The sequence below is a fragment of the Dreissena polymorpha genome, chromosome 7, assembly GCF_020536995.1.
Source record: "Dreissena polymorpha isolate Duluth1 chromosome 7, UMN_Dpol_1.0, whole genome shotgun sequence".
Lineage (NCBI taxonomy): Eukaryota > Metazoa > Mollusca > Bivalvia > Myida > Dreissenidae > Dreissena > Dreissena polymorpha.
In genome coordinates, this window is record NC_068361.1 from 80595145 (window position 1) to 80608935 (window position 13791).

The 13791-nt window shown below is 32.6% G+C and overlaps 1 protein-coding gene across 1 annotated transcript in view; it reads right to left on the reverse strand.

Moving 5' to 3' along the window:
• Positions 1-13791, reverse strand: part of LOC127839862 (venom factor-like) — a 70105-nt gene that overhangs the window by 20950 nt on the left and 35364 nt on the right. Inside the window, exons 19-25 of the mRNA XM_052368253.1 lie at positions 8302-8449; positions 7703-7770; positions 6717-6874; positions 6078-6161; positions 1745-1882; positions 1569-1624; positions 889-986 (exon numbers count right to left, since the gene is read on the reverse strand). Coding sequence (XP_052224213.1) covers positions 889-986; positions 1569-1624; positions 1745-1882; positions 6078-6161; positions 6717-6874; positions 7703-7770; positions 8302-8449 — 750 coding nt within the window. The remainder of the gene's footprint in view (positions 1-888; positions 987-1568; positions 1625-1744; positions 1883-6077; positions 6162-6716; positions 6875-7702; positions 7771-8301; positions 8450-13791) is intronic.

Below are 13791 nucleotides of genomic sequence, written 5' to 3' on the forward strand. Positions count from 1 at the left end.
CGCAATAAAAAATAAAGATACATTAATATTCAGTAACCTCAAATTCATATACCATGCTAGAGTGAAATGAACTGTGTGATTTTTAGTTATTTTTAGTTTTCAGACATCGAAACATAATTACTTGTCCGACAATTTGAAAGACAACATGAAAATAAATTTAGTTCATCAAACGTTTATCTCTTTCATGTTATTTTAAAGAAAGATACCATATTTTTAACTTTGAATATAGAAAAAAAGATATCATTATTATAATTTAGTATAATCTTTAAAATATTAAAATTGAATTAAGATATACTTATATAGAGTTTATTATGTCTTAACATGTTCATATATAGTTCCATACCATTGAAGCCTATATTCCTATTTTTCGATTTTGAGCGAAGTTGTGACTTAGATAACTCAATTGATATTACTAAAGAGCGATAAGCAAACAACACACTAACTTTCATAAGAGTTGCGATTATCATAAATAAAGCTAAATGACAGCCGGTATAACTAGAAATGACACAAAACAAAACTGTGAATACCGCGGAATATTCAGCAAGACTTTATTGTTGCCTATCGAAGGTCATCAATACTGAGTAACTAATATTAACTGTCCTGAGAAATTGTGATTAATATATGAAGTTCACTCGCGTTTATACCCAAATAGAGCCATGATTACTTTTCTTTGACTTCTTGTATTCCTAATTAATGTTTTATTACCATTATACTGGAAAATGTGTGCGTTCGAAAAATAAAGTCAATCGAAATTATTATTTGAGCTAAAAACAAAGAGTGTGTACAAAAATATGAAGTGTGCGAAACCAAAGAGTAATGAGGTTAATCAAACGAAACTTTCGAGAATACAAACTCATTCACTATTACGTTTCAACGTCGAATGTTTACCTTTATTTTTCACTTCTGGGCCTTGGACGCAGTTTTCCATTTGGTTATTCGGATCAAGACATACAGTCAAGCTCATTTTTTTCCAGAATACCCTCATTCTAAACAAAAATAACGTAACGTAAATAATATATCTGACTATATGTTGGAGTCTTAATTGGATGATAAAGGTTTGAATTGAAAAACAATTCGGAGTAATAATTGCAAGAGAAAATTTATGAAGAGAGATAGAGACAGACAGACAGACAGACAGACAGACAGACAGACAGACAGACAGACAGACAGACAGAGACAGGACAGACAGACAGACAGACAGACAGACAGACAGACAGACAGACAGACAGACAGACAGACAGACAGACAGACAGACAGACAGACAGACAGACAGACAGACAGACAGACAGACAGACAGACAGACAGACAGACAGACAGACAAACAGAGACAGACAGAGAGAGAGACAGACACATAGAGAGACCGAGGGAGAGACCGAGGGAGTGAGAGAGAGAGAGAGCGAGAAGAGAGAGAAGGAGAGATGAGAGAGAGAGAGAGAGAGAGGAGAGATCTAGAGAGAGAGAGAGATCGAGAGAGAAGAGGAGAGAGAGGCGAGAGAGATAGACGATAGAGAGAGAGAGAAGGAGAGCGCGAGAGAGAGAGAGAGAGAGAGCGAGAGTCGATCGCTCGCCTTCCTGTCTCTTTCTCTCTTCTCTTGCTCTTTCTAGCCTTTTTCCCTCGCTCGATCTGAAGAGCATAGAGAGAGAGAGGGAGAGGGAGAGAGAGAACAATCTCTCATAGCATACGTTCTGCCTCAAATAAGACAATTAAATCTGTATTATGTGTATTTTAATAAGGAAATACTACCACAACAAGGAGCTTTTTTTCAACCATATCTGCGTTTGGCGTTATATCGCTCGTCACAAATGCCGACACAATGATTGGAAAGGTTCCCGCTTCCAGGGGTATCATGGGAAACGTAATAGTCTTTGCGCCGTTCGGAGGCTAAAGTCAGAGTTATAACATTAGTTCAGTCATTTTGTCTGCAGCAAGCATATAGCCCAATATAAGATACGAGTACTTATCATTGGTCGATTTCATGGCACATACAGTTGATTCTGCAGATTGATTGATTGATTGCTTTTTATTCAGGTTTAAAACACAGAATATGCAAGTTATAAATCAAATTTACATAACAATTATTTCTAAAAGTATAACAATTATTACTAAAGGTATTTGTGAGATTGCTGCTGAACAAAACCAATGGTATAAAAACTGCCGTAAAAATAATATGAATTAAGATATGACAATGAAAAGGTACACACATATGTGCGACAAAATAAAAGATCTTAATAAAGCGTATCAACTCAGACTAGCTTTGAAGGGAACAGATCAGCAACTACCTCACACTTAAAATATGGTTAAATGTTACTGTATGGTATTTAATATATTGCTTAAATCATGATATGATATTGTTAAAACATCATTATTAGTCAGCAAAGGACTGTCTTATTTTATATATGTCAAAACTTTACTTCTGCTTAATATAAAAGTGGGTCGCTTGTTGATAATGAAAAAAATAGTAATGCTTCATATGTATCAACAGCATTCCCATTCTGCTACAACTGAAAAAGTGTATATCGAGTGTACAGATAAATTACTTGCTCAACACACAGTGATTGAATGTTTGTTTGTATTGAATTGCAAGTGTATTCACATTTATTTTGGGTGATTACACAATGTGTAAGATTAAAGAAGGTAACCCAATAAGATTATGATTAAAATAACTTCCTAATTGAATATGTGTTTTCGTTGAACTTATAGAATCGCTAACCCTTTTTGGAATGGCATCGGGTCTCAAACTAAACAAAAGAAAATGGACTGTATTACGACTACGTAATTTTAAACAAAGTAATATTCATCTGAAAAAAGAAATGAAATTCAACTGGACATCAGATGAAGCAACAACGTTAGGAATAACCTTTACACCCAATGAAAATGAAACAATTCTAAAAAAACATATTGCCTAAATGACAAAAATTTAAAAATTGTTTAAAATCATGACAGCTTCATAAACTGACACTTATCGGAAAAAACATCGTGTTGAAAACGTTTGCACTCCCTAAATTAATTTATACGCTAACAGTTCTCCCGAAACCACCAAATGATATTATTGAAGATATAAAATCAGAAATATTTAATTTCACATGGGACGGTAAACCTGATAAAATTAAGCGAACTCAATTAATTCAATCAATAGAGTATGGAGGTATCAGACTTACGGACATAGATTCATTCCTGATTGCAATCAAATGCAGTTGGGTAGAAAGATATTTAGATAATACCAAAACAAGCAAAGGGAAACTATTCTACCAGAAAATTCTAAAAACATATGGTGACTCCTTACTTTTTGAATGTAATATCGACGATAATATCTTAGATAAAAGTTCAACCAAAAACATATTTCTATCGAATATTCTATCGGCATGGTGTAAAGTTACTCATAATTAAGAAACCAAAACAAACAGTCAAATCATTTTATGGAACAAAAAAGACATAACTACTTACAATAAAACGTTTTTCTATAAACATTGGTTTGAACGAAACATAAAATATATAGATCAATTGTACGACTACAGAATAAACGACTTCTATTCTTTTGATAACTTATGCTACATATTCGGAATACCCACAAGTAATTTTCTGATGTACTACACATTGATCAAAAGTATACCCATACATATTAAAGCTGTTATCAATACAAATAACTTACCATTCACTCAAAAAACATTCGTAGAAAACATAATTGCAAAACAAAACAAAACGAACAAAATATTTTACACCCTTCAAATCAAAAACCCTGCCGAACTCTCTAAAGCTCAAACTAAATGGCAAAACCTTCTTGGAGAAAAAGAATTTAATTTGAAACAAATATTCGTCATGCCATATAAATCTACCACTGATAGCACATTGAGAAATTTTCAATATAAATACATCCAGAGAATCATAGCTACAAATAAATATCTTTTTAAGTGCAACCTATCCAACACAAATCTATGTGATATGTGTAGTGAACATATTGCAACGATAGAACACCTTTTCTGGGAGTGTAAACATATTAAATCTCTATGGAATCAATTGACAACCTTCTACAGAAACAACAATCAATGTTAAACTATCTCTCTTAGACATCAGTTTAGGGTAAAATACAAGAGGTTAATAACGCTGTCAATTTTATTAATGAAATATGTTATATTCAGCATTAAATACAGAAAACAAAAACTACAATGAACTGTTTTATCATTTATTTAAGACTAAAGATTAAAATAGAAAAAAATAGCCCTTAACAATGAAACACTTCATATATTTGAACAAAAATGGAAACACTTTAAACTTTCATAGACACGTCCAGTATGCTTTCTACCCACTTTATTATGCAACTCATACTTACTCATAATTATTTTGTTGTTTTTTCTTTCTTATATTAAATAAATATTTATCTTTTTTAAATCAAAAGGAAACCACAAGGTCAAAAAAGTATATATTAGCATATACTGTATAACATGTTTGAACATTATTGCTGCTACATGGTATCACTTTGTTGTATGATCAAATACATGTATACAGTGTATGTCTTATATTGAATAAAAAGAAAACATTTGTTTTAGTTGAATCTATTTGAGTTGGGATCAGTAATTAGTTTTTACAAAACTTGGTTAATTTTGTTTGAAATTACTTACATACACAATAACAATATCACAACGTGTTCACTGTATTAATAAAATAACACTATTGATAACATGATATATCAATATATATAAGTCAAAAAATAAACTTAAATATTTTCCAATATCATAAACTGTCATAAAATGTGGGAAATCATAGAAATTGTATCACTTTGTCTAATTTAAGTTTTAATTTTCTCTCAGGATCACAGTCAGTGTTTATTATGCGCAGCAAGTTCATTTCCCCAGTCATATATCAAGGTAAACAAAGGTAAATAGTTAAAGAAAGTATGTTGTGAAAAAATTATAACCAAATTTGGGTTTCATATAATTTGTTTTCTTATATTGAATGTATATGTTTTTCAAACGATTGTTAAACTTGTTTTCGTTTAGCATCTCCAGACACGGTTGTTATTCATGTGTAATTGATCGTTTGCAATTTTACATGCTATAACAATCGGCGTTTAAAGAATTCACCAAACGGTGCAAACGATTTACATAGCGTTGATGCGACCTTTGATTTTTAAAACTGTCAACTATGTTTCAGCAAGGTTTTTGTGCCAATAAATGGATTTTGAAGTATCACAAGTTTATGTGCAGCTCAAAACTGAACTGTGGTTATGACATAATTACAAACGTACAACTTTATTTTCTGTGGAAATATTTGCACTTATACTACGTTTCTTCAAAGTGGCATGATTGCACAAAATTTCACAAATACGGTCCTTAAAAAAATTGCTGTGAAATTATAATTTATATATTTCTTGAAATTGATCTTTAAGTATGAATATTTAAAAATGTATAAAATCTACATATGTTGTGTTAATTTTCATTTGTTTAATTAAATATTAACACAAATGACTGTCAAACGGAAACATATAAATTTTCAATTTTTTTACTATGGATCCATATTTAAATTAATTGCATCAAATGGCAGAATGACCATCTGTGTATGTGTAGAATTATAAATATTATGAATTTAATGATTAAGCATTATATATGTTATTGTGTATAATGTTATTAATTAGTTGAATTCATATTGGCTTTGCTATTGAGCTGAAGACAGCCGTATTGGCCTGAGGGGTTGAACAAGAAGCTTTAATCTAGAGTTAGATTCTTAAGAAATCTAAAGAAAATCTAGGCATAATGCGTTATGCTAAGCTACGTTATATTTGTTTTCTGAATCAATCGCACAATTTTAAATAAACGTGAACTTAGATATACATGTATATGCATTTTAAAGTAACAAATATGTATGCTAGTTCACATAATCGTATTTAAAAGAGTAAGAATTAATACCATGTTTTTATATTTAAGCAATTATTAATTAATCTCAATTTGTTGACATTTACTGTATTATTGTGCACGTTCAATTACGTTTATGCTGTAAATTAAAGCTGCAATATACGGTGCTAAGGCATTTTGGTGATAAAGTAACGTCAAAACGAACAAACACACCGTTAAATGCTACTCACCAAGGTGATTGACTGCGGTGGTGAATGTTGGCCGGGAGCGGCGCTGTAGCACAGCGCATCTACGCCTTTCAAGTAGACACGAGCCTATAAGTGTCAGGATTAAACAAAAGTGCATAGTTATAACAAATAGTGGATGACTGTTTCTATACCCTATATTCTACATTAAGGAATGAAGAAGATAATATACTTCCTTTTTAAACTGTTTAACTCGGCTTTTTAAACGCGAGCTGTAAATTAAAATATTCCAGAATTTTATATCAAGAAAGATAATAATTTGATAAATTGGTAAATCAATCATAGTAGTTAAAAAAAACTCGGTAGAATGATACAATAATTATTCCTTGTTTTTTTTGGCAGGACTCATAAATCCCTACCATAACAATGAACTAATTAAAAATTATTGGATGGATTAACGGATCGTAATACAATTTATTGCCAAATAATGTTGATGTAGTTTTTTTATATAAATTGCTTTATGTTTGTGAACAACTGATATTTCCATAGTTACTTAACAATAAAGTCTTCACTTTAGTAACACATGTGTCTATGCAAAAACGTTTTCCTCATAATCAAAATAGTACCAGCTTTATCAGAAAATGCCCATAGAACTAACATACGGCTTTTCCTAAAAGAACTTACATCTTTTTGACTGTCAATGTAATTGAACACCGTTACTTTCACGTTGAAATTTTCCTTTCGTGTTACTTTATAAGGCAGATCGACTTGAATAAAAAACTCTTTAAAGGCGTTCACTTCTTTGGGAACTGCGATGCAAGCACCGGTCTTTTCAGATATACCTGAAACGAAAATGTTTATGTATAAATGAGGTCAACTATTAATTAAATACCTCAATAACCAGAAGTTTTTGGACACTCTCAATTTTCGGACACCCTCTTTTTTAGCCTAAAAAATATTTTTCGTGACTGATAGTTTTCGGACATGCGAGGTTTTGTCTATCATAAATGACTATAATTTTCGGACAGTATATTTTACAGCACTATTCTATCAGATATCGACCTTGTCTTCGCTTATTATGTTACACTTCGATCATGGAATTTTCCTACCAGATTAAGGTCATAAAACCTAGCAGATGCATGCCTGAGGGCAAGGACCATACAATTTGCGTACATGTGTAAATACCCTTTTATACTGGTAGAAAACAATCGATTCCACCCACAGCATTTGGAATGATATCGTCCTATTAAGGCAGCATAATGTTAAATGTTTTTACTTTTTTGCTCTGTATAAATTTAGGCAAGAGTTAGCAAAGCTGGGAAATTGTATTTATTTCCAAGTAGAAAAAGAAGAGTAAATCACAATTAAACTACGATGCATTGATGTTTTGCTTTTATTTTAATATAATCATAATTTTGGACACTTAATTAGTTTTCTAAAAAAATTCAGACAAGTGTAATTTTTTAATAAAAATATTTTTTTAAGTGTCCGAAATCTTTTAGCAATTACGGTATTACGTATTTTGGACGGACTTTTCCGGGTGTTGTTCAACAGTTCAATTAGATATGTTTTTGTTATGATGAAATATAAACGGCATTGTTGATCATACACTATCTGGCGTTTTCCTTTTTATGCTGCAACATATAAAAATCTGAAATTTCAATAGTTACCTATGGCTTGAATTGTCCATTCTGTTATAGAATCTCTGTATGTGAGGTTAGTGGTAAAGCCCTGATCACTGAAAATAAATGCCTTGTCTTCTATAAAGTCAATACGTTATTATTGTTTTGCATAAACTGTGCACATATCTTTACATGTATATACATTAAAATATTTTGTGATCTTGTAACGCTATTGTTCGTCAATAACAGTCGCATCTTTTGTAGGATCGTTAATTGTTGATTCCGCAAAGCATGTGTTACTGTAACTTGATATAAAACGATAATAACACATGAAGCAACACAGTGTATAGATTTATTACACGAGCTTATCCATTTTTTCTTAAATGTCAACTTCAATCTAATGAGATTGATTGAAATAAGCAAAAGTATTACAAATACGCTTTAGCTACAGGAAGTTCCTTTTATTTCAAAGAAAATTATTAAGAGAGAGAGAGAGCAATTGTTAGAGGTCCCGAATTTTTATAAAGTGAAAATCAAGACAATGTTTACTTAAAAAATGTTTCCATTTTACACAATTATGAACACAAACGGAGTTACTGTTTAAATCAATACGAATTTTGGTTGAAAACTAATTTGAAACAGCTTACCCTATCATGTGTTCTTCAAAGAAGAACGATGTTTCAAAATTTCTACGAATTTTCATGTCTCTTACGCCATATTCTGCTAATTGTTCCACGTCCAGTTTATATTGATCTTGAACAGTAAGTATCGATCTGCCTGTGGCAAACTCTGAATCTGGGAATATAATAACACATAAACAACTGTTAATAAGTATTCGTAAATCATTTAGTTCTAAAATTAAAATATAAATAAGCATTAACACTTGCAAACTTTAGTTTTCAATTTACATAGTATTTAAATATGATAAAATCCGATATAAAACTGTGTGGAGCATAATATTCTTTCAATACCGCAAAATATCAATCTGAATAGCCTAGTCTGTCTCACGTTATAATACGATAAAAAGTATTAAACAAATACTTATTTGTATTAACTATGCGTGTATACATGTTACCAAATGAATATCAAGCGCCTGACTAGGGGCATATTAGTGAACATAGCAAACAAGGGAAATAAGCAATTGCAAAACATGATCAGTTCATTAATACAATGATCATTTAATTCCTCACAAGACACAATTAAAATTGCACACCGTTTTGTAAACGTAGAGGCCAAAAGTAAACAAATTATGTAATTTTAAGAATATTAGTAATATCCAAGTTTAAGGTATTTAACCCACCATATTCAATGTTTAAACCTTTTAATTATTTAAGTATAAGACTTTCGAACAAAACAAAAAAAGTTACATTTAGCTCTAGTTTCTTTTCACAGCAATAACTAATTATTGGAACATATTTAAGAATAACCCTATTTAGTAATTGGAGAAATTGAGCCGCAACATCAAAGAATACGAATTTACATGTAAATCAAGAATTGTGATTCCAAGTGGTCTCCCGAATTAAAGTAACTGACAGTCAAATTCAAAATCAATATTAGAAACAATGTCTAAATCCGAAATGTAAAGCAAATTCCCGCAATATACAAAACCTCACAGTTTCGCATTGTAAAAACAACACAATATACAAATCTGCAAAGTTCCGCAATGTAACACAATCCCGCAATATACAAATCTACAAAGTTCCGCACTGTAAAGCACTTCCGCAATGTACAAATCCGCAAAGTTTCGCAATGTAAAGCACTCCCTCAATAAACGATTCCGCAAAATTCCGCAATGTAAAGCAATTCACGCAAAGTACAAATCCGCAAAGTTCCGCAATGTTAGGCACTCCCGCAATATACAAATCCGCAAAGTTCCGCAATTTATAGCTCTTCCACAATATATAAATCTGCAAAGATCCGCAATATTAAGCACTCCCGCAAAATACAAATCCGCAAAGTTCCACAATTTAAAGCAATTCACGCAAAGTAACTTACTTTCCAAATGGAAGCCAAATAATAACTTAGAGCCGCCTATTCATCCGAGAAAAAACCATCTCCGCAAAAAATTATTTCTTGTAATCTAGAAGATAACCATCCCAATATGGATGTGCGCAGCAATTCTAGGACGACTGGCCATAACAAGATGAAACCTTAAATATTGTGAAATACTTAAATATGAAAATGTGCATACCAAAGAGATTTTCAGCTATGTGTATTTATTTACCGTCCGCCATTTTAAGGTTTGATGTTGCGACCTTTAAGATCATGAATATAACAACAGTCTTCGCATGAACCATAATCAAAACAATTTTAATGCGCGAATATAAGATAATATTTCCAACACAACACAATACCTAACAAGCAGGAAATCAACCTTAAAATAATGAGTACACGAACAAAAAACATTTATCCGCGGAATAATTTACTATATAAGTGACAAATTATTCTGACCCACTGTCACACTTTTGGAATAATTGTAAAACATTGCTAGAAATATTTGAACGAGTTACGCCCATACTACTGTTAAATAATAATATTATTGTTTTAACTTGAACATGAAATAAACAAAAAAAATCAGAAAACCCTGAGGTTATATGTGAAGGTGTATAAATGGAAAAAAAACACTATCGTATCGATATGTCAAGACCATATCAAGCAACAACATCAAAGTAACAGCAAAATGAATACACTCTTCGTTAAACAAAATAGTTTATCCTTGATGATCCACAATATGATCCGAATTCCCACTTGAGACAGGTGGAAAGAAACGATTCAAACATTGTTAATTTCAACTCTAACACTGCCCATGTAACACCCATCGATCGTGTGGAAAATTTCTCTGCAAAACGGCGCCTTTTTTCCTGCAATACTAGGAGAAGAACCATCCATGAAATAGGGGCCTCAGGAAAAGCAGCTTTTATATACCGCGAATAAGGCAAACTTTGACCAAAACGAAACCTATGGAACTTCTGGATGAACCCTAGAAATGCGCTTTATATTAGAGTGGAAGAAAAATGAATGAATAATGAATAAATCTATTGCACGATTAGGCAATAATGCCACACCCGACTGGATCAATGTTAAATGTTGCCAGGCGTTCATTCTAAATGTGATAAATATATATATGCAATTGCATTAAACGAAATACATCATCCATTCAAAGAAAACGATTTACATTTACACATGAATGCACAGCAATGTCGATTACTTATAATAGACCAACAATACCATCAGAAACGCAGCTCTAAATAGGAGTGTTTCATAAACGTCATGACATATATCTTGTCAAATAGCTATAATATCGGCCAAAATTGTTGATGATAGGTACCCACAAATTTCAGAGCTTTAAAAAAAGTCATATTGAAGCATGCGTTCTTCGCCCGTATCTGAAAAAAACATGCAAGTTCTGTATTTAATATGTATGTAATATACATGTGATTGCCTACGGCAACGTACGTATTAATGATATAAGGTGAACGATTCTTCTCGAAATAGTACAAAATAAACAGGACCAAATGGTAAGAATCGTTTGGCAAACATAAAACGATACTCGTTGAAAAGAACCAAGTACATTATAACAGGCAGCATAAGTGTTGGTGCTTAACTAGCATCCGACAAACGAGGCATTTTCCGTCCAAGATCACCAACAGAAAGTCAGGTTAAATGTTTGCTTCTGGTGAAAATTGATGGATTTTTTCTACCAGGAATACACAAAATGCATCACCAAGCCTGATTGTGGACTCGGGTAAATGACAGGCTTTTTAAACGATAATCTTTCGTTAAATTAAATACAATAATGGTGTTATTCTGATTGTCATCATAATTCGGTCAAACTTAGTGGTTATGATATGTAAAATGCAAACTTCTTTTTAATCGCGCATGAAATTAATATGTTTTCGAGATATAAACTGTCCCAACAAATGCAACTAAAAAAGAACAATTTTAGAAAAGCAATACCCGATGTAATCGGTGTCTCATGCGCTTATCTTACATATACATAAATCCCAAAACTTTGGTGGTCTCTTGCGTTGTCCGAAAATAGTTTCTTTTCTTTATTTAAAGCCCGGCATTATTATTTTAACATTGAAATATGAAAATAATTTTTGACAAGATCCAACGACATGACCAAATCGAGCCTAATGGCTCTGCTTAACCTCAAACAAAGGTGCGGCTAAGTAGACCAATGCAAATTGAACTGAACATAAACTGAAATCAATGAAGTCATGAACAGAAGTGGGATTTGAAACTTATTGAACATGTGAAGAGGCGACATTATTTGATTCTCGAATTATGTGCTCTAAATCAATAATATAACCGGATACTTTCGTCTCCACTGGCTTCTTTAAATGGAAATTTTCACATATTTCAGCATGTATTGAAGTCTGTCATAAAAGTTGACAATGTCTGTCATTGGAACTAAATAGCTCCAGTAAAAACACAAATAAAAATTAAAGAAAGAAAACACATGCGTTGTTCCTCTCGTAGCATTTCGATTTGTATGAATTCTTTAAACAAGAGGGCTGAAAGGCCCAAAGTCGCTCACCTGAGATAACAAGATATTATTGGGACAAATCTTCTGACCAAGTTTCATGAAGATCGGAAAATAAATGGCCTCTAGAGTGTTAACAAGGTTTTACTATAAGCCATATAAGGAAAAATGGCCCGCCTCCCTTGCAGCCATGTTTTTCAACCAACCGGCCTCATTTTTGAACTCCAAGATATTATAGGGATGAATCTTCTGACCATGTTTCATGAAGATCAGACAGTAAATGTGGCCTCTAGAGTGTTAACAAGATTTAACTATAGCCATAAAACGAAAAATACCCCGCCCCTTGGAAGCCATGTTTTTCAAGCAAACATAAGTATTTTCAAACTCATCCAAGATATCATTGTGACCAATCTTCTGACCAAATTTCATGAAGATTGGAAATAAATGTGGCCTTTAGAGTGTTAACAAGGTTTTACTATAGCCATATATAGCCATATAAGGAAAAATGACCCTCCCCCTGGTGGCTATGTTTTAAAAGCAACCAAAACCATTTTCGAACTCATCCAAGATATCATTGGGACAAATGTTCCGACCTAGTTTCATGATGATCGGAAAACAAATGTGACCTCTAGAGTGTTAACAAGGTGTTACTATAGCCATATACGGAAAAATGCCCCGCTCCTAAGGTGGCCATGTTTTTCAACCAACCGGCATCATTTTTGAACTCGTCCAAAATATTATTAAAATGAATATTCTGACTGAGTTGCATGAAGATTGGACTATATATGTTGCCTCTAGAGTGTTAACAAGATTTTACTATAGCCATATATAGCCATATAAGGAAAAAGTCCCCACCCCTTGGCAGCCAAATTTTTCAAGCAAACGTAACCATTTTCGAACTTAAACAAGATATTAATAAGACAAATCTTCTGACCTAATTTCATGAAGATTGGAAAATAAATGTGGCCTCTAGAGTGTTAACAAGGTTTTACTATAGCCATATACGGAAAAATGCCCCGCCCCCTGGCGGCCATGTTTTTCAACCAACCGGAATCATTTTCGAAATCATCCAAGATATTATTGGGATGAACCTTCTGACCAAATTTCATGAAGATTGGACAATAAATGTGGCCTCTAGATTGTTAACAAGATTTTACTTAAGCCATATATAGCCATATAAGGAAAAATGCCCCGCCCCTTGGCAGCCATGTTATTCAAGCAATGGTTACAATTTTTGATCTCATCCAAGATATCATTGGGACAAATCTTCTGAGCAAGTTTCATGAAGATCGGAAAATAAATGTGGCCTCTAGAGTGTTAACAAGGTTTTACTATAGCCATATAAGGAAAAATGCCCCGCCCCTGGCGTCCATTTTTTCAACCAACCGGCATCATTTTCAAACTAGTCCAAGATATTATTGGGACGAATCTTCTGAACAACTTTCATGAAGATCAGCCAATAAATTTGGCCTCTAGAGTGTTAACAAGATTTTACTATAGCCATATAAGGAAAAATGCCACGCCCCATGGCAGCAATGTTTTTCAAGCAAACGTAACCATTTTCGAACTCATCCAAGATATCATTGAGACCAATCTTCTGACAAAATTTCATGAAGATTGGACAAAAAATGTGGCCTCTAGAGAGTGA